At 50.0% G+C, this 27,138-nt stretch overlaps 1 protein-coding gene across 2 annotated transcripts; it reads right to left on the reverse strand.

The window, feature by feature from the left end:
• Positions 1 to 90: 90 nt before the first annotated feature.
• Positions 91 to 27,138, reverse strand: CSNK2A2 (casein kinase 2 alpha 2). Of its 2 annotated transcripts, XM_014889034.2 has the most exons (12): positions 26,989 to 27,138; positions 26,667 to 26,778; positions 15,752 to 15,853; positions 15,025 to 15,075; positions 8,789 to 8,848; positions 6,676 to 6,759; positions 5,779 to 5,889; positions 5,468 to 5,569; positions 5,053 to 5,153; positions 4,221 to 4,369; positions 3,940 to 4,033; positions 91 to 533 (listed from the first exon to the last, which is right to left on the reverse strand). In XM_014889034.2, exons 1-11 carry the CDS (start codon positions 27,090 to 27,092, stop codon positions 3,957 to 3,959), a joined length of 1,053 nt encoding a protein of 350 aa, XP_014744520.1. In that variant the 5' UTR covers positions 27,093 to 27,138; the 3' UTR covers positions 91 to 533; positions 3,940 to 3,956. The 2 variants fall into 2 exon arrangements, with proteins under 2 accessions (XP_014744520.1, XP_088028184.1); XM_088172058.1 differs by lacking the exons at positions 91 to 533; positions 8,789 to 8,848 and having other exon boundaries at positions 3,813 to 4,033.

The following is a 27,138-nucleotide window of genomic DNA, read 5'->3' on the forward strand; positions in this document are numbered from 1 at the left end:
CACCCAGCCTGTCCTAGCTGGGCACAGGGAACAGCTCGCTCTGCCAGCACTCTCCAGCTCCCTCCCCACTGAATACTCCTCCTTACATGCTTCTTTTAAAACTTTTATTCAACAATATAGAATTCTTTTAATTATAGTCTAGAACTGTCCATCACGATACTACATCCCCTGCAACCCCCATGTCCTGGAAGAGACAGGCACAAGCTGGCTAACCATGGTCCATCAGAGGTCGGGGGGAACAGCTGGAACAGAGGAAGGAACGACTAACCAACAACTGCTTTGCACACCCTTCACATTTCCACACTTTCTGGGTCAGGAAGAGCTCAACAAGGAAACAGAGGCAGAAGAACCTTTAACACTCGGAGGGAAGGGCTGCGGTCATAGCGAGGCGAGTGCCGTCCAGCCAGGCGTGTGCCCCGCTCTGAGCCCTGCCCACGCCGCGCAGTCCGCCCGCCGTCGCTCTACCGCGCCGATGGGACGTTTGATTTGGTTCTCATTCTGCTTATGGAAAATTGGGAGCAACAGCATCGGACCTGAGGAGAGACGGGAGGAGGGAAGTGAGCGTTGCGGGGCACTGCCAGCTCAACACGGAGCTCCTCTGGGCACGCTGCCCCATGTCTGCCACCCCACCCCCAGCCATGGCCCTCTCGATGTGGGGACAGCAGGGGAACCTCAGCCTGCTTTGGAAGGGCCGAGAAAGGAAGGCAGGGCTGAGCAAGGCAAGAGAGAGATGCAGTCCAGCAGAGCAGAACTGTCATGGACAGCCAGACACACGTTTGGACCTTTTTTTCCATGACCTGCTGTTTTGAGTTTCCCTCCACTACCACAAACAGCTCCCATAATTCCACTAAAAGCTCCCATCGTGCCCAGCACACTTGCAACAGTCAAGCTGGCAAAGCTGCTTACTGCATCCATTTCCAACTGCATCCCTCAGTGGCTGCTGGGGCTCAGTTTTGAGCCTTTCCTCTTACAAGGCACTCAGCCAAACCCATGCTCTACCTCTGCTAGAAAGCTGGAGCCAGGCCAGCTGAAAGGCCAGGAACATGCACTAGGACTCTCCTAACTTTCTCCAGGAGATAGCAGATGAGGATGCATGTTCCCCAGTCCTCTTAACTTCCTAGGGACAAAGCACTCTTCCCCAGCTCCTGGCTGTCTCTACAGCCACGAGAATGCTTTGCTAAGGTCCAGAAGAGACAAGGATTTCCTGCTCTGAGTGCTGGAAGAGCCACTGGCTGCAGAGATGAACTGGCACAAGCTGCAGTCAAATGTCCCCACTGCTCTGAGATCAGGAGACTCCACACCCTCCTTGCTTCCAGACTACTCTTGCTCAGCTCCTGTTTCCCTTCAGGATTAATCTGCCACTGCTCCTCCAACCCTAGAGCTGGGGTAGGGATGTGGAGATAAGGGGCAGGTTGTTCCAGCCTCTCTACTTACTGCAACCAGAGAAAGCCATTTCAGTCTCTGGAAGAGCAACTCTCTTCCTCTGCTTGAGGGTACCAGGAAAGCATTTCTGACTCAAGTTTCAAAATAGATACTTCTCCAAGCACCACCTTGAAATTTCACCATCAGGTTCAGACGCTGTCAAGCATTTATATGCAGCACACTCATACACAGTGGTCAACCGTGTTCACCAATCCAAGTTCCCCCACTCAACCCATTTTTCTTCTCCCCACCTCTTCTGCCTTGCCCCTCTATATGCTGGGAATGCCAACACACAAGAGCTGGAAAACAGAAAAGTTTCTCCCATAGCAACTTGGACAGGCCATGAGAAACATTCACTTCGCAATGGAGCAATTCAACAGATATTTAAAATCATTTCAAAACTCGATATTAAAACCCCAAACCAACCTTGTTGGTACTGGCACAGCGTAAGAGCATAAGAAACTCCCCTGGCCCTCAGGCCAGGCAGCCAGGAGGGTGGGCAGAGGCAAGGAGAGGGCTGGGAACACTCACCAATGCCTTCAGCAGCCTCTGCAGGAGAGCAAAGGTTAGTGAGGCCCTGCAGGATGGCAGCAACCACAGGCTGCTCCTCAGCCCAGACACCCAGGACAGTCCCCACATCCCCAGGTGAAGGAAACTGCTATTCCCTACTCAGCACATCTTTAGACAAAGCCATCCACCCAGGCCGAAAGCAGAAGAGCCTGGGGGTATACAGGTGGAGAACCCTGATTTCCAGCCGTGCACTGGGGACCTGGTCTGACCCACCAGGTAACAGCAGTCATGTCTGTCCCTCAGGCAGTGCCTGTTTGAGGCCAGTGGAGCACCAGAGCTGAGCCCCATGCTGTGCCCAAACCCTCGCACCTCCTCTGCGGCCCCGTGGCAGTGGAGACAATCTGCTGCAGAGAAACGCTCAGGGCTGACAGCAGGAAGAACTGCAACCAAAGACTGAGTGAGAAATCCCAAAAAAAAACCACAGACAAGAGGGGCTGGAAGAGCTGACCTGCCCTCCTGGAGGAGACAAGGCCTCCAGCTCTCAGGCCTTCTGGCTATCCCATAGATTTGAGACGGCAGACGTTCAGACGTATAGATATTTATTGGTTTCAGTGAATTATACAAATGGATTGACCTGCTGTCGATGCCAATAGAACTTTATTGGAATATGGAATGTAAACAGATGTTTCAAATAGAAACATTGCAACCTTATAAAAAATTAACTATTTCAACAATGCCGCAGAAGGAAATTCTGTGTTTAGGTGCTGGTGGGAAAACACTATCTCCAGCGTCTAGGTTTGAGTGTCACCAGAACCACTTGATGAAGTTACACACAGAACAAGTAGAGGAGGCAACTGTGAATTGTGGGGCTATAAAGCCATCGAGGGATCTGATGAAAGAACCCATAAGACGAACCCCCCACCCCCCAACAGGATCGGCACCCCAGAATTCAACAAATGGCTGACTTTGTTAAAACACTGCGTGGGATCCCAAGGCCTGGATCAGTAGCTGCACAGCCCCCGCCCTGACACCGCTGTTTGTTGATCCTCCCCCCTCCCTGTGCTCTCCTCCCCGGCCTCCTCTCCACTCCTCCATCCTGCGGTGCTGGATTGAACCGCTCCAGAGCTGTGCTCTAGCACAAGTCTGCGTCTGGCACGAATTCTCATGGGAGCCACGTCATGAGGTACGTGGTTGCACACCTATCACAAGAAATCTTGCAACACTGACTTTCCTGAGCTCGGTGGGAAAGTCTAGATAGTCCCTCCCCTCTCCTGCCACAAGAGCAGCCCTCACATTCACAAGTTTCCAAAGCAGGTCTATTGAGTTTCTTCTCAGAGCGAGCCTTTGTCAAACACACTGGAGGGGGGGGATCTCCTCTCCCCAGCAACTCGGATCAGTGCCTTTGTTTTAATGCTCCAAACCAATCCCGAGATGCTGCTGGGTTTGTGGGTTGTTTTTTGTTGAACTCCCCCTCCCTCCCCCCAACTACCCTGGCATTCACAATTGAAACTGGAATTCAAGGGCCAAATTCAAGCCCAGAGTGAGCAGTAAAGACTTGGACCTCAAAACAGAGTTGCACCTGCTGACCCCCAGCCTGAATTTGGTTCATTCAGAGTCTACAAGTCAGAAAGGCAAGTTTAGAAAGAGGCATGCTAAGGGCTGATGGTGGAACGACCAATTTGTCCCCACCAGCGTAGTGGGGAAGGCTGGACTGAGAAGGAAGAGAAGGATCCATAGAGATGTGAACCAGAATCAGTTGTGTGGAGCCCTGGGGATATCACTACATATTTAGCTCTTGCAAGACCATTTGCCCAGGGCTTTGGTACCACAGGGTTAGAGTTACATTAACCACAACCACCAGAGAGGAACTGAGGTTTAAGACCCCCCCCCAAGGTTAGATTTCTGCCGAGTATAAAGGGGAGGGGAAGTAGGGGGGGGGTCCTTGGTTCTTTTCCCTTCACTGTGTGACCGAAGGTTTTGCTTTTATTTGTAAACATCTTGAATTACCCGTCGTTTTCCAGTCCTCATCGTGCTGTTGTCATGCCACTGGAGAGCACAGCATTTTCTGAGCTGGGCTGGGACTGCTCCTTCACCACTGGATCTGCAGGAGACAGACCAGGCAGGAAAAGGAAACAGTATTTAATGAAGAGGAAGCTCCACCCAGGCAAATCCTTCCAGAGAAACTGCCCTCAAAACCCACAGAGTTGCTAAGGCTTTTGCAGAGTGGGAAGCCAAAATTGACCCCCACAACTCCATCCCTGCTGGCCCCAGCTACTCCACAGACTCACAGAAATAGGGGTGATCCATTGCCTCCTTGGCAGTCAGCCTCTGTTGATGGTCATATCGCAGCAGCTTGTCCAGGAGGTCAAGGACTTCAGGACTGACCAGGTGTCTGTTCTCACTGTGGATGAAGTTCTCCCAGCGCTTCCGGGAATGCCTGCAAAGGGACTAGCTGTCACTGCACAGCACTACCCTGATGTCCCATGGCAATCACCTGCCACCAGCCACTTCTGAGTATAGCTGGCTGTGATAAACAGCCCACAGCTCTTCTTGCACAAGCTACTGCCCAGCAAATACCTGCCAAAGGTGGAAAACCCTCTTCCTTATGTGCACAATTGTATGGGTCTCCTGTGCCAGGAAAGGCACAACACTGCACATTCCCTTCTGTCTACAGGGACTAGACAACATGACAGCATGTGGCAGCAGTGTGACACCCTTGGGACCAGAACTGCTTTGGCTTGCCAGCCAGCCTCACAGAAGCTGTCCTCACCATTCCATCCATTCCACTTGTCCTTTACAGAAATCTCAACTGGAAGACTCTGAGCCACTCAGCCCACACTTAACTGCAGTGTTTACACCTCCACTTTACGGACGTGAACAAGCAGGAGAGAAAACTAGGGGATGGCTCATGAATCATGGGAGAGACAAAAGGAAAGAGCCTGAATTTCAGTGACTTCTTGAGATGACATGAGCAGCTAGATGTGAAGCCTGCAAGCAGCATTGTTATCCAGAATACTGAGCAGGCCTTTGCTGAGAGTGCCTCAAGGGTACAGATATCAGTTTATCTCCCTCTCTGTGCTTACAAGGAAAAAAAAGGCAGCATTTCACTTCTCCACTTACTGGCCCAGGATGTCATTGAAGTGTGGGTCCAGTTCTATGTGGTACTTCTTGAGATACCCATACAGCTCATCTGTGCCCAGGACCTTTGCGATGCGAACCAGCTGGAACAAAAGGCATGTTCAGAGAGCAGAAGGGCAGCCCACCACTCTTTTGCAGAGGCAGAGCTGCCCAAATCTAAGAGCCCTCCTTCTGGAAACATCCCAGACAGAAAGAGTTTCTCCCTTGAAACTTGCTTTTGCAACACGTGCAGAAAACAAGTTTCCTACACATGGCAGCAAAATCACAGATGGCTTAACCAAACGTAGCAGCATCCTCCCGGCCTGGCAGTCCCATCCCCAGAGCCTCCCCACTATCCACACAGAGATGAACTGGGGACAAACTTTTCACAAAGTAAGCCAGGTAGCAATGTCTTTACTTGGTCATAATTGTCCTGGCCGTGGAAGAAGGGCTCCTTTCGGAAGATCATGCTTGCCAGCATACAGCCTAAACTCCACATGTCTAAGCTGTAGTCATACATCTGAGGGAGAAAAGGAGAAGCTGTCAGAAAATCACACTCACCACAGCCTGGTTCCCCACCAGCACAGGCAGCCTCAGCCTTTGCACTTCACAGCCAGCCTCTCTCCAACCCAGGCAATGCCCTGACAGGCAAAACCAGACAACCCAAAGGTGGCTAAAGTGCAGCCACAAGTGTTATCACTGGATAGCAAGGAGGAGACAGACTCTTACTTGGTAGTCCACAAGGAGCTCTGGTCCTTTGAAGTACCTAGAGGCCACACGGACGTTGTATTCCTGAGCTGGATGGTAGAACTCGGCCAGACCCCAGTCTATGAGCCGCAGCTGAACATGCAATAGGGACACAGAGTCAGCAGCCAGGAGGTGAAGCCACACTGGCCAAACCTCAATCCCTTGATGCAACCGTGGAGCCCAGGGAGGCCCTCTGTGGACAGCAGATGCTCTCAGCAGTTCTCTGATCAAATTTTTCCCTTTCCCCTAGCATCAGCTGATGGGGCAAAGCCCAGCATAGAGCTCCACTGCCTTCTGAGTCCAAGCATACTGTTATTGCTGGGCAGCTGGCTCCTTACCAGCACCACTAGGTCCTTGAGCACTAGGGAACAGGCAAAAGTCTTATCCCACTGATTAGAAGGCAGTGTTGATTTTACCTGGGGACTGAGAGCAGAAAATGGGGTAGGAGGAGGGGCTCAGCACATTGTGCAAGGCAGACCATCTCTACAGCTGCAGAGATTACTGCTTACTAGGGAAGGATTCCAGTAAGAGATTCCCTTCCTTATACACCTTGCCTTGCCTGTACAGCCACTGCTGATTGACAGAGAGGGACCTGTGGACCAACAACTAGCTCCCTGAAACAAACTCCAGCACAAACCCCTGTGCTGCCCATTTCCTGCGGTCTAACCAGCACACCTCAGTAGTGAGGAAGCCATAGACTCCCATTGAGGTGCTCCCCTGTGGGATTTTGACCATCTCCTGCTGCTGGCACAGGTGGAGGGGAGCCAGTAAAGAAAGGTTAGAGGAGTGTGTGCAGCTGCCAGGGCTATAGGTACAGAGGCTGCAGAGTTTCAAGCTTCCCTGGAAAACCCCTGCTTGTAAGCCCTGGTGTCACAGTACCTTTTTTTGTTGGTGGTCTATCATGACGTTGTGGGGTTTGACATCCCTGTGCATGATTCCCATGCTGTGACAGTAATCCAGGGCCTGGCAGACACACACACATATATTAGACATGGCTGTAACCACAGGCACAACATTACCAATGTAACAGAGAGTTCTCAGCCAGAAGCAAGAGTTCACAAGAAGTGCCATAACCCTGGCACATGAAACGAGCAGTTTCAGCTCTTATGCTGCACATGATAAAGTGACAAGCTGGCAACAAGACTGTATGGACCTTGTGCCTTGATGCAGTCACAGGTGTTCCCTGCAGAGTTGTTGAAGAACACAATACAGAGAGATGTCCCACCTGGTGACAAGCCCAGTGCTCCAACCTGGGTAGCCCTGTGCTTCCTAGGTCAGGCTCTCTTCCCTAGAAAGGGAATGATTCCTACATGCATGCAGTTTTATGGCCTTCCAGTGAGGCTTTCCACTTGTGTCCCAAAACACACTCAAGCTAGAAAGTCACCTCTGCCCTGCTGATTTAAGCCAAATTGCACTTAAAAAAGGCAAGTGATAGCACATGAGGGAGAGCAAAGCTGTTGCTTCAAGCTTGTAGGCAGGACCACATATAAGCTCCCCAGCTCCATGACCTTGCACCACTTGCCCCCCCAACGCAGCTGTTCCCTTGAGCAAGGGGGTGAGAATGTTGTTTTCCCATCTCCAAGGGGAGGGAGATCCATCCATCAACATCTATCAGATGCTATGACATCTCCAGCAGCATGGAAAGAGGGTACAGCCGGTAGTCATTCAATATCCAAGACATCAGTGCCAGGGAAACAACGCTGTCCTTGGGCCTGTGCCACAGTGGGAAGCAAGGAGGCAACAGCTTCACCACAGCAAGGCCTCAGAACAGCCCTGCAGTGACACGTGGCCTCACAGCCCACAGGACTCACAGCAAACAGTGGTCCTGGCTCTCCAGTCCAGGACACCTGTAACAGGTTACACAAACTGCTTCCAGGGATGAAGCTCTTCCAGTGTCTTGTGTTGCCAAGGCTCAAGGATCATCTAAATTTCATCACCCCTCCCATCCTAATCCCAGGCTGCCTCAGGCTCACTCTCAGCATTCGGTAGGAAGGTCCTTCCCTTGCAGACCGGTGAGCAAGCAGAGAAGAACCGGTGGGGTTGCAGAGAAGAAAGTCTCCCTTGAGCCCACTGGATCTGTTTCAGGAAGTCTCCTTCAGTCATCCTTTGTCCTGGAGCACAAAGGGCTTTCCTAGCCTGTCCCACTCATTTCCAGAAGCCTGGGAGCTGCAAAGTGCCAGCCCAGAAGTGCCAAGGCCCTGTTAGGTCCTGACACAGCCAAGCTGCTGCTCCAGCAGGTCAGTACAGAACAGCCCTGGGATCAGTCAAACCCTCAGCTCTCCCTTGTGCCCTGCTGCTTCCCCTGTCCTGCAGCTGGAGAGCCCCAACAGTCAGTACAGCACATCCCACAGTCCTGCCATGGCTCCTTGAGGCAATTTCCACAGGAAAGTGCAAGCTAGGCTAGTTAAGAGGAGGTATTTAGGGCACTCCTCACCTTTCATCAGAGGGGCATGGAAAGCTTTGGCTGGGAGGTGTCAAAGGAAAATACTGATGTTACATGTAACAGCTGGCATAATTAGTGGGCAGAATTCACCTTCTAGGGCTGCATCTGAATACTGTGGCAAAGGAAAGCCTGGAGCTGCCAATCCCTCTCTTCCACTTTCCCTGGCATCATGGTTCCCCAGCCCTGCCTCAAAGGCCTTGTCCTGGCTTTGGCTGGTTTTCTGGGAGCTGATTTTCCTCACAGCAACCCAATGGTTCAAGAGACACAGGGAGACCAAGCATAGCTCTGCCTGGTGACACAATCACAAACACTTCAGACCTCAGAGAATCACAGACTCTTTGGAGGTGATCAAAGGCCCCCAGGTTGGCTGCAATACCTCACAGCAACAACCCAGGTAACCTGACCTCTTGCCAAACCTTCCAAGTCATGAGACTTGGATTCTGCACTGAACACAAGAGAACCTCTTAGCAACAGTGCTCCACGAGCCCCACTACTGCCACTCTTGTTCCTGGTCTCCCCATCCAGACTGCCATAAGCAATGCCACTCACCTTAAGCAGCTCATACATATAAAACCGAATATCAAAGTCTGTCAGGATCTGGTACAGTTGCTGAAACAGATTTGGGGAGGGAGAAAAAAAACAAAAGAGAGAAAAAGTAAATACTCCAGATTTGGATTAGTTTTGTTTCCTGCACCACACCTGCCTCCAACCATTGACCCCATTCCAGATTCTCTAAGAATGCTACCATTCCTGAGGGTTCTCCTGGTCTGAGACCTGACAGGAAATATAGAAAAAGAAGCAGGAGCTCCTGTGAAATGCTACTGGCATCATTCAGACTTGTCACAACTTTCCAGCAGGAGATGGGCAGGCTGTCTGTCCAAGGGGGACAGAGCAAAAGCTCTGGAGGAGGCACAGACAATTGTGACTTTCTTTCTGTTGTCAAGTCACTGTGATGATTTTGCATGTCAGCACTGACAGCAGCATTCAGAGCAGGCGGGCTGGAAACACATGGGAAGGTGTCCAGGTGTTCACGGTGTGATAGGGAGAGGGAAACATCAATCTAAAGGAGTGTGGGGTTGGGAAGCACAAAGAGGAGAGCCAGCAAAGGCTCTCCTCTACCCCAGGATAAAGGCTAATGCAACTGAAGAGCACAGGAATGCTTGTGGGAGCAAGGAGACCACAACTCGAGTTGTGGGGAAGTGCTCACTGCCACCACTCTCCTGGGTCCTTCTGTGGCTGCTCATGTGGAAGTGACAGAGCAGGGGGCACTTTAACCTGCCCTGTGCCACCAGCACCATCACAGGAAAACTCATCATCCTGCTGCCCCCACACCAGGCCACAGCTGGCCCCAAATTTGCCCTTCTGCTCTGTATCTGTCACAGGCTGCAGAGTCAGCCCAACCTTGCTGAGCTGTTCTCTCTTCCAGGGAAAGCAAGGCAAGATGCCAGGGCACGGCAAGGAAGGACACTCATAGGGCAGCAGTGGGACCAGACCTCTCTGCCCTTTCTTAAAAACAAGGATCATCTCACAGCTCAGACAAATCACCAATTGCATCAGCGCTGGAGCCCACTGTCCATCACAGGCACCACTTGGCAGCTTCAGGAAAAATCCCAGAGCAAAGGGATTGAAATTCACACCCCAAGAAAGCAGCTCTGGCCCTGGATCCCCTCCAGGCCCATCTGAGATCCTTAGGTTCCTGCCTTACTGAGGGCCATTTCCAAACAGCCCCAGCCCCAAAATCAGAAATCATTTGAAAACATACGAGTGTCACTTACACACACACAGTTTTAAAGCCTCCAGGACACAACTGCATTGGATTCTCATGAGCTGGGGTGATCCTAACGCTTTGGAGCAACCCAGTGAAGCAGACAAGTGAGCAGGGAGCAAAAAAGACATAGCCACAAGCTACAGAGCCATAGCAGGGATGGATTTCCTGACTCGTGCACAACTGATGCAGGACACAGGGCCAGCAGAGGACAGCTGAGCCTTTCCAGAAGTCTGTTTAAATGGCTTTCTAGGTCACAAACACTGTAAGAAATGTGTAAAACACGTCTTTCTGGCATTCATTGTCCTGTTCACCTGGCAACATCAATGCACCTGGGGAAGGAGGAGGGAGGAAAGGCAGTGGCATAACAAGATTAGACTTCATTTTCCCTATTCCCTGGCTCTCTGCCTCTTGCTGCCTCTAAGTGGGAAGGGGATGGAAGGGAGGTCACCAGTGTCTTTCTTCTCAGACCAGCAATGCTGTTGCTTCTCTGGCTCATGGCCTTCGGCACTGGGCCATGATAAGCCCCAACACTGTTGGACAAAAAGCATTAAACAGACTTCTCTAGAAGAGCTGCCTGTGAAACCCAGCCCCACTGACCTCTGTCAGTGCCAAGGCCAGCAATGTGGCCAGCAGTGCCCAGCTCTGCTCACCACAGGAACAGTCCCTGCAGGAGCCTGCTCAGCCCTGCAGGCAGCTGGTGAATGCAGACAGCTTTGAAGGACAGAGCCAAGGCTTCCACTGCAGAGCAGCTGCCTCAAGCAGGCTTTGACAGTGGGCTCCAAATCCCTTTTGCCCAGCCTAGCAGGGCAGGACAGACACCTCCTTTGCAGACATGCCCCATGCTCTGTTCTTACAGCTGCCTCTGTGCAGTAGGATTATCAGAGACATCACTGTGGGGATCACTCAGACCCAGCTCAAACATCTGCTCAGCACCCAGGATCCCACAAGGCCTCAGAGACCTGGGCTGGTCTCCTTTCTCTATACAGAGCACTAAAAAGGCTAAACCCACTCACAGGCAGCTAGTGCCCCTCTCCAGCTTTTGGTGATATTTTGGCACACATCACATAACCAATCATAAACGAATCCTGTTAGTGCCCAAGGAGGCAGAGACACTTCCCCCACCATGGGGCTGACAGGAGTTAAATGCTTATTCCTCTCCCTTGAGTGAGCAGCACAGCTGGCTACGTGCAGGAAGCAGCATCTGCAGAGCAACAGGGTGGCTGTGAGGAGAGACACTGCTTTGGGGTGCAGGGCAGCAGCAGTAGTGAAAAAAAGAAAAGGAGAACAGTTCCCAAAGCATCCAGTCTTGGCAGCCACACAAGGGACGAGAATCTTTTATACTTCTGCATTGCTTATGCAGGGCAACAACCATTTTTTAAACAAATCCTGGATGTACAAGGATAAAACCCGTGCACATATTTTGCAGCAACTGGGCCTGAAAATTCACCAAAGTGCAGGTGAAGTAGGAGACTTGACTCAAAAGCCCACTGCACCCACAATCCCATCTGGCTGAACATCCTGGAGCAACCTTCCACTGCTCATCTTTCTCACCCATCTTGTCTTCAGCTCCAAACCTGCTAGAGCAAATCTAATCCAGAACTGCTCCTTGAGACCTGTCTCTGTCCCCTTCTTTCCTAAGGGATTTTCCTCTTTGGGGCAATGAAAGGCACAGTACCAGGTACGTTTCCAAAATACGTGACTGCTGACAGTGGCTGAAGTGCAGACGTCTCATTTCTAATTTGGAACCAATTAGCAAAAGACATTTAATTTCACTGATGGTTCCTCAGTTGCATGTGTCTCTGCAGCACAGCTTTCATTTAAGGCAAATTACTGTGGGAGCTTGAATGCTCTCAGATGACAAGTAATGCAGCAGGACTGAAGAGAAACACTAACCCTGTACCTAAGCTGCTGTCCTCACACAGCAGAATACATATCGAGTCTGGCTCCAGCTCATCCTCCCAGCAAGTACGGTGCTGTCACTTCCAGAAGAGACCCAGACAGGTAATTTAAGAAAATGTAATCACCTCTGGGGAGGTATCACCTAAGTCTCCTGTTTATACCATCATTTAAGAATAGTGAAATAAAAGCTTGTGCTTCTGATCTGGGATTATCCACAGCCACAGCTTAGACCCCACAGAACTGCAGCTTCTGCCCAGGCACAGAGAGCTGAGGAAACCCAGCAGCCACTTCCATGGGTGCACTGACATGAACAGTGTTCTGCCATTTGAACAGGCAAAGGGGTTGAAGTATTAGCACCAAAGCAAAAAATAGTAATGCTGGAGGAAGGGAACTTCCAGGAAGGAGACAACTGAGCAGACATCCAAGCTTGTGAGCAACTACTGCCAACAGGACAGAGAAAAATAAAATCCTGTGGAGAGGTCAGCAACCACCTGCTGCCTGAAAAACGTGTCACCAGGAGCTGAGGCCTCCCAGCCTTCATTACAGGAGGAAGGTCAGCCAGGACTGCCAACACTGCAGCAGCATTTCCTCTGCAGGGCTGCCAGCAGGTCACAGCCCTCAGCCACACAGACTGCCCTGGGAACCCCTCACACACCCTGAAGGTGATTTGCCAGCCAGATGCTGGTTCTCATCAGTGCTGCTGAATCCAGATGTCTACACAGAGATGGGCATATCAGCAGCAGTCATATCCAAACAAAGAGAAGAGGTCCCTGTCACCTGGATTAGCTCATGTGGCACTCAACTCCAGCAGAACTTGGCTGCCCAGGGAGAAAAGGACTGTGGAGCAGAGGGGACAATAACTGGGTGCTCTCCAGCTGCTTCATGTGTAGAGGTACAGAGCAAGGTGAGACCTCCAACACAAGTGGTCTCACATGCTCCATACTCTCTGCTTGTCACTTCAGAGCAAGGGAAGAGACACCTTGAGAGTTTCTATATAGAAGAAGACGCCCACTGGCACCCTCAGTAGAAGCAGCTCTATAATCTGCAATTAGTTGCAGCCCCAAGAACCTACTCAAACAGGCAGACAGCTCATGGGAGTGGAGCATCAAACAACCCACACACCCCATACACAGCTAGGGAAATTCAGGTTACAAATAAGCTATGAACACAAGAAGCCACACTGCATGCCCTGGGGACACACTTGCATTCCCAAGACAAGTTATTCCTGCCTTGTACCAATCAGCATCAAAAGCATCAATACTTTCTGTCTTGGACTTGTACAGCTGTGAATTTGGACTTCCCCGAGGAGCCAGGCTTTCTCCCAGGAGCCTAGAAAAGTCTGCTGCAAGCTCATGGAGTTGTTTCTAATGCAACAGCCAGAGCAGAGCACTGCCACTTCTGCAGTGGCTAGTCCAATGCTCCTCACTGGCTGCAGCAGTGCCAGGCTCTCCATGTGGCCAGGATGGCCAAAGGACCATGGACTCTGAGGCCAGCATTTTTCAGTTAAGAGTCCCTACTGGCCACCAGCCTCAAGGTACCGCTGCCTCAAGGTACTCCACTTCATGGACACATTTCAGTTTCTGGGAGATATCTTTGAGGATAATTTTTTCCTCTAAGGACACGACAGAGCGGTGTAATCACATTTTGACTTGGAGACACACAAAGCAATCCTCAGCAAGGTGTACCACTGCCTGGGCAATGCAGCTTATCTCAAGATAAAATGTAAGATGTATTAAAAATAAAAATCAGTGAAATAATTAAAAAGTCACTAAATAGAAAGTTCTAGGACTAGCCTTACAAGGAGACTATAGGTCACAGGAGAAGCACAGGGGCACATTCTCAACACACAAGGCACTGGCACAGCCCAGCTGATGTCAACAAAACCCAGGCAAACCAAACCTGCTTTAATTAGCCCTGAAAGGTCACCGCAGAGCACTCATCTCAGGGCTGTTTACTTGATGGAGGCAACACTCCTCTGCCTGCCCAGAGCTGTCAGGGCAGGTGCTGCTGCAAGTTGCTGTTATTGTGGCTCCTGCAGTGTATCTCTACATGAGATTAAATAGCACTCAGACCTCCACTGCAGCATGGCTGCAGCTCTGGCTACACACACACATCCCCACCCAGCAGCATCCAGCTCACCAGGCCCTCCCCAGAGGGACAGAAACTACATGTGCTGCCCCTCAACATGCAGGGCTGCAGGAGCTGGTCTGTAAACCAGCTGCCTCCTTTATAACCAACACCAGCCCGAGATTCTTCTCTGGGTGTTTGGGTACATCTGCTTCCTACAGAATCTGTAACTACATAATGATCCAGGACAGAGAGGAAGTAAAAACCACCATCCCATAACATGAAATGAAAGAAATCCCTGAATGGTGCAGGAGAGATGACTGCTGGCTTTCTAATGGCAACTGCTCAATTAATTCTCCACCACTGACTTAATGACTTGGGGTAAAGGCTCACATAGGGGAAGCAAAGATACCATTAAAATAGGTGTGGCTGCTAATTATAGATCCCTTTTGTCTAGAAGCATTTTGGAAGCAAAGGCAGTTGTAGCTGCACTCAGAAGGACCCTCATTTTGGGAACAGTATATCCCTTGGAGCCCCCCGATATCAGAAGAGCCAGGGAACATGCTGCAGCCTCAGACGAGGAAAAAAATCTCTTGAGATGTATTCAAGGATGTTCAATCCCCCACTACCAGTGGCAGTGGGAGATGAGATCTCCAGTCTCTGCCACCCCACAGTCCCCAAGTCTGAAGGATTTCAGAATAAATCAGTGTCACCAGCTCCATCAAATGCACTGCTGTAAACAGAGCACCACAGCTCAGGGATTAACTTGGGCTGAATATATAGCACGGCAGTGATTACTAAATTGAGAGGGGAGTAAGAATATCTAACCTGTTGACCTTACTTCTCAGAGTTGGGACATTCAGTAAACAAACCTTTTATGTCTTTTCATCTAGAGGCCATTAACAGGTTTCTGATTTACATGGAGAAAGAAAAGTGAAGCTGACAATTGTGAAAACTCTAAATTCCCCCCACAGCTCTTGTGGATTATCTGAAATACACAGCATTTTACAGAAATGGGAAGCCTCCCTCCTCCACACTCAGGCAAACTCACCTTAAAATCTGTGTTATTGATGTACTCAAACACCAGAGCAGGGGTCTTTGACTGCAAGAGAGAGAAAGTCATGGTTTAAAATACGCACTTGACTTTGGCTCCAAGAGACCTGAGAAAGCCTTTGCTTCCTGCCCAGCCCTCATTAGGGAGAGCAAGGTGGGAGCAGGACGTGGGCACCAGCTCAGCATTTTGGCCAGCACTGCTCCCCTCCTCGTGGAACAGAGAGAGTACTAGGTGCAGCAAAATGTGTCACCAGGAGCTAAGGTCTCCCAGCCTTCCTCACAGGAGAAAGGTCAGCCAGGACTCCCAACACTGCAGCAGCATTTCCTCTTCAGGACTGCCAGCAGGCCAGGGGTCACAGCCCTCAGCCAGCTGCCAGCAGAGAAAACTCCCCAGGAATGGGGTAATTGTGGCAGTGCAGACTGCTGGTCACTGGGTAGGTAGGACAGCAACCAGAAGGATTAAAGTGCTTAGTGTCCCTGGCTGGTACTTAGGTTCCAGATGCCAGACAGAAGCTAGAAGGCAACAGGCTCTGCTTTCTTACAGAAAATTTGTAGGACTTCAAAACTTTCCCCCATCAGCTGTGGCAACTCATGGAGGACAGAGAAGGGGTGCTGAAGAGTCTGGGGAACACGGAAAGGAAGAGGAGCCCATCCAAACCAACTAGCCCATGCCTTCAGCTGGTGGGAAGTCAATCCCAGCACACACCCCCAACACAGGCACCTACCACCGGATCCTTGACAGTGTCAATCAGATTAATGATGTTGGTGCCACCACGGAGATTCTCCAGAATCTTAACCTCGCGTTTTATCTTCTTTTTCTTCACTGGCTTAAATAGACAAAAGAAATAAGAAGTGAGAGTCCTTTCACACATTAACACTGATTTATGCCACTGATTTTGACTGGAACACATCACCTCCTCTCCTCTCTCTGCTCCCACCCTCATATGGGAATGTTTTTAGCACCAAAGAGGAGACAGACACCTTGCATGAACTAGGATTTCCCTCTCATCCATGAAACCTTCCCACACATCAGGAGGACAATCAAACCACTGCAGACAAACATAACTATGACTCCAGTGACTGTGGTTAAAAGACTTGGACTGCTATGTGGTAACCTCAGCATACTGAGTCATGTTGTGCACTCAGAGCCACAGGACAAGCATGGTGGACCTACCTCTGCTTTTGTTTACCAGCACTAACCAGTCTTTCACTTTTCAACCAGTTTCCCAACGAGTACTTTAATCCCATGAAATTATAACCTGACAGTCTCCAACACCAAGATTACTTGTAAGCACAGACACTGCCGTGACTCACTTGGAACCACCTCAAATGCACAGAGCCAAGTGCACTGCATGTCACTGCATCCATAATCATGATTACTTTTAAAGCCTAAAGACATTTTAAACAGTTTTGACTCCTCCTCTAATCTGCTCAGTCTCAGGAGCCCTCTTTGCAAAGTAAGCTTTTCTCTGGACATCCCCCTGTGGAGAGTGACAAAGAACATCTGCTCCCAAGGCAGAGGCTCAGAGCTTGGGCTGGCTTTTACACTCTGCTGATCCAGTGGTTCACTTCAATGCAAATGATAATTTCTGTAACTCATCCACTCCCAGGACAACCCTAGCTCTGTGCCTGCTGGAAAGGAAAGGCAGTTTAGAGCAGATAAGAGGTGAGGCTTTCTTAATGAGCCTAGGCTATTGACCGGTGTGGGAAGCACCAGCTGCAAGTCACCAAGTCTAGCAGTTCTTCATTCCATAGCTGGAACATCCCCTCCTGCTCCACAAGTACCACTAAAAAGAACTGCAGAGACATCTTGCAGGGACTGGTAAAGCCCTTTGCTGGTAAAGCCCCATCTCTGAGGCTGCTGATGAAAATACTCCTCTCTAGACTTTTAGCTTTCAAAAACATTCATCATCTGGCACTGAGTCTGGTGTGTGTGGAGGGGTGTGATGAGGAATGGCAAAGGTATGAGGCACCTTCCCAAAGTAACACACATTAGCAGATGTCTGTGTGAAGGACAAGGAGCCATGGGAACTCAACAGCTCGTGCTTACCACCTCACCTCTGCCATCTCCCACTTCTGTGATGGCCACAGAGTGCTGATGGGACAACTCCCCTTATAGGCAAATCCAAGGCAATTCCTGATTTCAGACCCCGGCAGAAATGTATGAGCAGAGAGGAAAAGGAACAGAAGGTTTTATATAGTGGGAAAATATGGCGTTTATGTAAGTGATAAAATATGCTGTCTTTCCAGGCTCTTCAGGTGGCTGAAACCTTCAGATTCGAATCTTGCTCTTCTCCTCTTGCAAGTTAAAAGGCATGAGCTAGACTTTAAAGCCAAAAGATGAGAATCTCAGCCTGAAGCAAAGTGCCAAAAATAACACCAATGCCAGCACAGGGAGCGTCAGCACCTCATAAAGCCACTGTGGAAAATGGCAGCAAGGCCATGGCAGCTGTCAGAGCTGCAGCAATGTGGGGCAGGGCTTGCTGGGGAGTGGGCGACCAACAGCCCCAGGGCAGCACCCACAGAACACTGGAGAAAGAGAGGATCAGCCAGAGAAGGGACATGTAAACCAGCTAGAGTGAGGGCTACATTTTGGAACCTGAGAAGAGGATGCTTCATTAGGAACTAAATTTATGTCAGTGTGGAGATGGACACTGCCCTTGTGTCACCCACATGCACAGATATTACCAGAAGGCCAAGATGGAATTAGAGGATGCAATTTGGTTACTCTGCTTGTCCAATAAGGCAGATGCACACACAAGCTGTTTTCCAAGGAACTTCAAAGAGAAATTGAGGCAGTGACATGCTGAAGGTACTCCCTGAATGGCCTGGCTGTGACAGACATGCCTTACAGCCTCTCTGCTGCAACACTTGCACCTGCCTGGGAGCTGAAACAGTCCCTGAACACAGCCAACAGGACCCAAAGCCTAATCTGAAATACATTTTCCTTTGTACTGTAGTTATTTCAGGGGCCTTTTGCATCAGCAGGGATGCTGATGCAGGCAGGGGAGGATATGCCTCTCTCCCTCCAAGATTTCCTTTTCTCCTTTCATAGAAACCACTGCTCTGACTGAGGCAGAAGCTGTTGTCTTCCAGTCACTGCTACATGTTTCTTTTACCTTTTGCAGGATGGGAAGATGATGCTCTAAGTTATCTCCATCAGAAATCTATCCTAACCCATCACACCCTAAAACACTAGAGTAGAGAAAATCAGTGACTTTTAGAAAAAAGGAAAGAAGAAAGTTGGGTTTTTTTTCGTGAAATGCCTGCAGATAATCACCACCAACAGCTTCTCTGACATCACCAAGGGAAGATACTTGGGTGAACACTCAGCAAGAGGGAGAGTTAAAAGCCCCTTGCTGTTTGCATTTTTTCCTGCTCAGCTGCAGGACTGCAGAGTTCTGGCCAGGCTGGCCACACCATCCCCATATCAGCTGTGAGCTGGGATGAGGGCCCCAGAAGCCTCCAGGCAGGGCTGGGGTTGGGAAGCCGTGCTCAGAGCAGGGCTGTAAGCAGCACATCCTCAGACGCTCTCCCTGCATAGAGCCAGCGCTCAGAGTGGGGTTTTCCACCACTAGGTAAACAAGGCAAAAGAAATGCCACGGGCTGAAGCAATTTTAGAGGAAAAGCTATTGCCTAGGAGTGTCCTCAGAGACAGCAATGTTGGGGGACAGTTTCCCCATTTCAGTGGTGACTGCTGGCCTACACCCTGCCCTGCACAGTTTTCACCGACCCGGCCTCACACCACCTCCTACCCACACATCCCACCCCACTCCTCCAGCCACAGCTGCACACACCGTGTGCTACCCAAGGGCACAGCACTGGGGCTCTGGTTTTGCCTAGTAACCAGTTCCAAGCCCAAGTAACTGATCCCAAGCCCTTGCATCTGGCAAGTCAAACACCTTGGTGCAAACCACTCCAGCACATGGCCAGCATTGCACTGGGGGTAACTGTTCAAACCAGAGAAACTCTGCTGACTTCCCTCATGTCCCAGAGCCCAGTACTGCTGAAACCACAGGCCAGCAGCAGCATATCAGCCACGCACCAGGATTAAGTCTGGGTTGCTACAACTGTCTCTCAGAGTCACCCAATCTGTCTCTCCAAGGATGTTGACTCCAAACACACATGGATTAAATGTGAACTGAAGCTATTATGGCCTCCAACCATCTGCCTCTCCCAGCAGGGATAGCTTCTAAAACACTAGCCCTTGCAGCCATTTTTAACAATACTCATTTTAAGGCTATTTTATTAAACCAGGCTATGAACAGCAGCATTTCAGGTTGTGCTTCCTACACAGGCCATTCCTCCTGCACTGGGAGGGGGATTTCCAGCAGAGGCAAGGAGCAGGCACCTTGACAAAATTAACTGCTCCTGAGTTTGATCTGCCTGTGTTTGCAAGGCAATGTTTTACACAGGTACAGCCTCCAACTCCATCTGTTCCCACGCCAGAGGCATTTCAAAGCTTTCCTCCATGCTGGGATTCTCCAGTGACCAGTATGGGTCAAAGCCTTCCCCTCTGAGAGGGGCTCCAACACAGTCCCTCTGCTCTGTGCAAACACCTACTTCCATGAAATCTGTACAAACTTGACAGCTTGGAGACTTCTGTCGCATTTGGTTGAAATTGGCCAACCAGTGCAAAAACTACTGGGAGGAGGAGAGGGGAGAAAGGCTGACAAACAGCAGGATTGCATAAGACTCGTTTCCATAGGAAACCAGGCTAAAAGACATGTCTCAGTTTAACCGTGTCTACATGGGGAGGGGTTTAATTATTTCAACTGCATCAGTACCCTCAGAACAACATTACTGTCTAGCACAAGCCAGTTTTCCAGTTTCCCAGAAAATTGCTTCCTTCCTCAGACAAACTGGAAGTGAGTTGGCTGTAGATTGTGGAGACAAAACACAGAGCTCACAGCTGTCCACTCTGCTGAGTGCCCAGAGCAGAGGGACAAGATGACCCCCAGCCACAGGAGGATGGTCTCTGCTGCACCCAGCAGCTCTCACCTGACTATCCCCAACCACCTTGGTGGCTGCAGGTTTCCCACCCTACCAGCCAAATGGATAAGGATGCTTCAATCCACTTGAAAGTCAGGCAGAAGAGGCAGTGACAGTGACCAGGGCTATCCCAACTGTCTTTGCCCAAAGGCTGGGGAACATCATGCAAAACTATCCCTCTGCAGAGGTGAAAAATGTCACACCATAAGCTTTGCAGTCAGGTAGATCCAGAAGAAAACACCTCTTTGTGACCAAGAGAACAGATCCTGGGTCATTTTCCACAGGATCATGTAAACTTGTAAGCAGGGAAGGAGTCCAGCTGCAGCAAACAGCAGCTGGAAGAATTAACATTGTTTGCTAAAATAAACCTTTAAATAAAGGACTGCAACCATCACTTCCTGTCTTGAATGAATAAATGGCTGCCTGGTTAAACATCTTTTTTGCTTGGTTTCTAAAGCAAAGGGAGTACATTCTTCTGTCAGATGCTCCAGTTCCAGCCTTCCCCAACAACCTGAGGACCCATTGCTTGAACTCAAGCAAAGAGAGAAATTAGATTTGCTATTCAATGTTCTCTATGCATTTTCACACTGTGAAAGAAAAGCAGTGACCAGGAAGGCATGTGAAATATGAGTTAAATCCAAAGCATAAAAATCATTTTACATTAGCCCAGAGCAGGCAGCCTGGCAGTGCACACACGCTGCCAGCTGAGGAGCACACGTGCTGCTTTGAAGGAATCCCAGAAGGTGCTGGGTTTTGCCCAGCAGGTGCTCTGAAACAAAACTGGGGTTAGCACAGCAGGAAGGAAGGTTTAGCAGCCAAAAGATACAAATCCATGAGAAACTCAAGTAATGTATTCCACCACCTCGTTAAAAAAAAATCAATTCTTTGCTCACCAAGCCTAAATAGCCTGGAAATAAAACGATGCTTCCAGTGAACAAGCAGGGAGATCTGAACACACAACGTTCAGGACCAGTGAAAGGCTCGAGAAGCATCTCTATCACAGGCTTTAAACATTTAAAAGCTGGCACTTGAAGCTCATTTGTCTCTAGCAAGTATTATCGAAAGGATCACAATAATCTGCCTATAAAGCCCTACACCAATTGCTCAATAGGAAAATTGGCTTCAGAGCAGCTCTGCTTATTTTGCCAGACATCAGCTGGGAAACCAAATAATCGTATTCCAAAGAGCTACAAAATCAAGGAGCCCACTAATGTTAACGTTCTGTTGGTTGTTTGCATTTTACCACTTCCATTGTGGGAATTCAAACTTTTGTGAGCTGCTCTTGAATTTTAGAAAAGAGGGGAGAAAAACATACCTTGAAACTACAAAAGTACTATTGCTTTTTTAGTTAAATAAAATAGACTTAAGTTTGGTAGAATATCCCAGCATCTGTTCTGAAGGCAGGTTCATTCTTTCCTTCAGAATCCTTTTTGTTCCAACATGGCACACCCCAAAACAACCCTCCTGGGGCTTCAGAATTGCCCATGATACATTAAGAATTCTGCAGTCAACTAAAAGGGAGACACATGGGACCAAGCCCTTATCTCCACCACCACCATTCCACGGGATGGGAATCATTCCTTCAGGCTCCTGTGAACAGACAAAATGCTGTATCTCACCCTTCTTCACGTGGGAACTGCAGCTTTGCAGCTCATCAGTTACTTGGTGTTACACCACCACCATGAGAGTCCCCAGCTGCATCTCCAGGCCTCTGCAAGACACTCAGTACTGTCCCAGTTGGTCTCAGCTCACACAAGGCTGGACTCTAGCAGCTAATTCTGCCAAGCTCATTGTGGGCAACTGGTGTTGGAAAGAGAAGAGCTGTGTACCCATCTCTCTTGCAAAAGGGCTCATTTCAAGACTGCCAGAGGAGGAAGTGGGCCAGGGGGAGCCGATTCAGTGCATGCAAATGCAGGAGGAGCAAGAGACACAGAGAGTTACCAGGAGCAGGCATTGAACGGCTTTAGTGGAAGGTCACCGAGGCAGTCAAAAGCTCCAGCCTGAGGGACCGACAGCATCCAATCCTATTTCCCTGTTCAATCCCTTCTGCACACCAGCATGAGAGTCATCTCAGCCCCCTGTAGAACAAGCTGATGTGTGTGGGCTCTAAAGCTTGTAGAGACAGAAGAAAACTTACCAGAGCCACCATCACTACTTGGTTCTCCAGTTACTGGAGTGATAACTGGAGTTCAATACTGGCAGGATCTTCCAAGAGTGCCTGGTATAAGCAGCAGCTCTGGAGGGTTCATGCAGCCCAAATGGGGGAACAGGGGAAAAACAAAGCCAAACAAACAAGAATGCACTTGTGAAACCATGTACATGGTTGAAATTTCTAGTGTGTGGACTCAGCACAGAGGGACAAAAGCCACCAAAGGAGAAAAAGGCTATTTCATCACTGCTGCAGGACCTCCATCTCACTGGTCCCTCTCCTTGAATCAGCGTTCTTCCCCTACCTCCACCTATGCTGTGCCTATGCAGAGGAACCATACAAGGAGACAAAACAGCCTCTTTTTGATGGGTTTAATGCTTTGCAGGCAAGTAGAGCACACATGGACACACAGGTGCATCAGGAAAGCAGGATGACTCCTGATTCCTATAGAGACCTGCCAACATGGATGCTGTAATCTCCATCCCCATGGAGGAGGTACAGTAGGGATGGAGGCAGTACAGGAGACTGGGAGGTGGTACAGCCAACAGCACCAGAATTAACTGCAGCTGGCTCGTGATAACAGCATCATTCTCACTACAAGGTATCACCTGTAGCAGTTACAAGCAATGTGGAAAGTTATCCTTTGCCCTTTAGAGTGGCAACTTGCAACACTGTTCACATCCTACAGGAACACTGTTACCCCAGAACTCAGGATTCACTTTAAAGGTATGCTGGGAGACAATTTGGAGCTGCATTAGCAAAAAAATAAAATGAGAAGTTCATCAAAGAGACAGCACAGACTGACCTCAGCAGTCCACCAAAAACCTCTGTGTGGTAAGATATGGAAGAGCAGAGCTTTAGATACCTGCATTGGATGTTGACAACAAGGATGTCTTAAACTTCCTCTGTACATGCTGAGGAATGTCAGGCCTCATCCTGGGAGGCAAACCTTAGCATCAGATTTAAGCAAGACACAAAAGCACGTACAGAACTCCTTCACACACTCCCCCTTCCTGGTGTGGGCTGCCCCAAGGCAGGCAGGAAGCTGGGCCACAGCTGTACCCAGGCCAGCCAGATCAAAAAGCCCACAGGAACCTCCAACACCAGCAAGGGACTGCGAGAACACAGCTGCTGGCTGACTCCATCCCTACTAGCCTGAGGGATAGGAAGGTCAGTACAGGGCAGAGTCCCCACACTTGAGACCCTTCTCACTCTTTGCTTCCTGAAGACATTGAAAAGGGGAGGGGAGTTGTCCTCTGCCTCACTGCTCAAGATAAAAGCTTCTGGAAGGTGTTGGGCAGGGGGTGTCTGTGTGGCAAACCAGGCTCCTGCCCCACTGCTTTGCACACACCATCACCCTACAGAGTGCATCCTGATGTCCTGCTGCAGTGGAGTGAGAAGCAACCTGCTTGCTTCATTTGCCTTTTTAAAAAAGAGCTGTAGAATTTTCCCAGGAAAAGTGACATTAAGAGCATCGTATTTGTAAGGCACTTGATCCAGGAAATGGTAATGTCATAGCCATTTGCACGATCTTAATTCTCTTCCTTTGCTGATACACATTATGACCACGACTAGCAACATCCCTTTTTCCTGCAGGATTAGGCCTGGCCCTGTACTTAGAGTAGGAAATGCTGAGTACTTGGCCAGAGAAACAAGACACCTTGCTTTATGCAAGCCCAGGAGGCCAAGGGCACTGTGGTACCAACCAGAGCCCTCAGCTCCCTGGCCTTGTCCAAAGCCTTATGGACACTTACAAACAAACCAGGCGAGTGGCTGCCCAAAGAGGAAGAGCAGTTATCTCCCTCATGCAGCACTAAACCAGGACCTATGCTCTAGACTCAGCTTGTTGAGGCTAAGGGACTTGCCCAAAGTCACACAGGAAATCTCTGTGGCTCAGTTCTGCATCAAAGGGTGATAAAATTTCCTGACCTCTGTGGAAGATGGTACAAGATGTTCAGGTAGTACAGCACCAAAGCAGGGGAAGTACTTGCTATGTGCTAGTTTGAGCTCAGTAAGGACAAGCTGCTTCAAAGACCAAAGGCTAGGAAGACACACCAGTGACTTCCCACGAAGCTGAGATATTAAAACAGTGACTCTTGCTAAAACTCATTTTAACACCTAACATAAATTGTACTCTCAAAAAATGTTAAAGAGAAAGGAGCAACTGTGCTAAACTGCTGCATCCATTGCCCAACCATGGCACTTCCCTTTGACCCATCCCTGCATCACACAAAAACCTGAAGACTTTTGGTTGCATTTCTCATCTCACAGAATCCAAATTTTTACCCAGTTAGGAGAAACAGACACTCAGACCCTTTGCTAAGGCTCCACTGTAGATACATGCAATTATGTTTGCAATTAAGTTTTGAGTCTAGTTACAGGAAACCAGAGGCACTTTCCACAGAGTAGAGTGATGTTATTGCCACACTTCACAGGTTTTCATAATGTACACAACGTGGTGCTCTGAAACTCCCTCTTCACTGACCCACTTTCCACTGAGGAGAAAGTTCATCTTTATTTATCTGGACCTTCTGCTTTTCCTTGCTCGCTCACAGGAATGCTGTCTGCATGTTAATGCAAGTGGGGAGAGCCAGGGGAACCAGTGGCAACACCATCCGCTTCAAATCTGGGACAATCCAGTCTCCTGCTTGCAGGGCATTAAGGCAACACATTCAGGCCCCAAGGAGAAGGAGCACCCAGCTGCCCTGAGATGACTCTTGCCAGCTGACTCACCGTCCAAGGCTGACAGGCTCCCTAGACGTGACAGAGTTCAGCTGCCACAGGAAGAGCAGCATCGCTCCAGGGGAGGCTCTTTGGGCTGGGAAGAGGCAAGGAGCAGGGTTTCTGATGACTTTCCCTGCAGCCTCCTCTCAGCCTTGTGGTGCCTTTCTATGTAGGACAAGACCTAGGATCTCAACAAACCACAGCAGTCCCGAAGAGGCCATCAAGGGCTCCAGAGCAGCATGCACAAATGCAGTTTCCCCAGGCCAGCCACATGGCATCTTGCTGTAAAATCCAGCTCTGCACTTGCCACTTGTGACTACTCACAGCAAAAACTCCTGCCTGCATCTGCTTTAAAAAAGACAAAACCCCAAACCACAAAAAGCATCCAAAGAAGGGGGAGGGATAAACAGCATACCAGAGGAACCTGGCTTGGCAAGGACAAATGAACCTCTCCACTCTGCCCTGATGTCAGGCTTAGCCACAGAGGCTCTCCCAAACAGCTCACCTGGCCACCTCCTTGCCCATAGCCAAAGTTGGGGTTTGTGTGCGTCCTCCCAGAGGCAGATGGAAGATCACACCTTTCCCAAGAGTGCTGGCTGGACAAACCATGACAAGTTCTTTGGGAAGCTAAGGCAGATCCCAAGGAAGCAGACACAGTGAGAGAGTGGGAATGTCAGCAGAGACAGCCAGACATGTTATCCGAGTGGATCTAGTGAATGCCTTAAGGCTACAGCCCTGCAGAGATGCATGTCCTGGAAAGCTGCTCTTCTCAGTGGCTGCAGGGGCACGCTAAGCTCAGACCCTCCTGCACACTGTGGATGAATGTGTGCCCAAATTCTTAGGACACCCATGGTTAGACACTGGCCTGGCTCCCACGTGCTCTTGGGGAACAAGTGACAAGTGTTGCTGGTCCAACAAGTGACAGCCACAAGTGTCAGCCAAGCCAGAACCAAACATACTGCAACTCTAACCTTTCATCTCTGTCTTAACTCCCCTGCCTGCCCCAAGATCACCAACACAGAGTGCTACTAGGACAGCTAGCACAGCTCGCTGTGAGCTCTGCTTCAGTGTCAAATATGCTGAGACATGCCCTGCAGTGTATAACCTGTACTCAGCCATCCCACACTACAACTTCCCAGTGCTGCACAAAGGTTCCCACAGCCCAACCCCACCAGGGTCATCACACCAGCACACAGGTCACCAACACTGCCAAACTTTGGTAGGTCTCCTTGAGCCCCCTCAAGTTTCCATAGTCTGACTGTGATGAAGTTCTTTTCCACATCAGATCCTATAAAAGACTGAATATAAAATATTGGTGCTTTTTTAACTGCTGAGCATCCCACAGCCTGGCTCTGAAAAGGCCACATGCCGGCTGTCTAGAGGTTAACAGAAGGATTCCCCCCTCCAGGCTTCACATTCCAGTTGAAATGGCAGTCCCTGGGCTGTTTTAGACAGGCATTGCCAGATACGATTTGCCAAACACAGGCAGAACACGCAACGCTGTTCAAATGTCAGGACTCACAGCTCTCCCCCACCAGAGGAACTCTCAGCTCTGAGCTATGCTGGACAAGGAGCAGTGGAGACATCAAAACATCACTACAGCATGCAAGACACCAAATCCATTTCCAAACACACCATCCCAATGTCCTTAGCGAGAAAACAGGAGTTTTAGGGTGAAGAAAGACATTCAATAGTTCTTTGGCCCCACTAACCCAGCTCCTCTCTCTCTTGCTCCCAGACGCCACAAGCCTCTATATCATCAACGGGATACTCACCTTGAGGATCTTCACGACGACCCTCTCGTTGTTGGTAATGTTGATGGCCTCAAAGACCTCGCTGTACTTCCCTCGGCCGAGCTTTCGAACCAGCTGGTAGTCGTCCTGATTGCTGCGGGCACCAAGAGGAGAGAGGCGGCGGTGGGGGAAGAGCAGATAACTAACAGGGCAGCAGGCCGGGGAGGGGGGGTCCCCTCCCAGCCTCTCCCCCTCCGCACTTCCCCGGGGACACCGGGGCACGGGAGCGGGGGATCAGGAAACCCTCCCCACGGGCTGAGGCCCTCCCGCGGGACGGAGGGCGGGTCCCCGCACGGCGCTTTACCCCCAGCTCGGGACGTGCGACTCGTAGTCCCAGTACTCGCGGCTCCTCAGGCTGTTCACCTCCGCGTACACCCGCGCCCGGCTGCCGGCGGCCGGGCCGGGCATGGCGGCGCCGGGCGGCGGCTGCAGCAGGAGGAGGAGGAGGGCGCGG

The sequence above is a fragment of the Sturnus vulgaris genome, chromosome 12 (assembly GCF_052056855.1).
Source record: "Sturnus vulgaris isolate bStuVul1 chromosome 12, bStuVul1.hap1, whole genome shotgun sequence".
NCBI lineage: Eukaryota > Metazoa > Chordata > Aves > Passeriformes > Sturnidae > Sturnus > Sturnus vulgaris.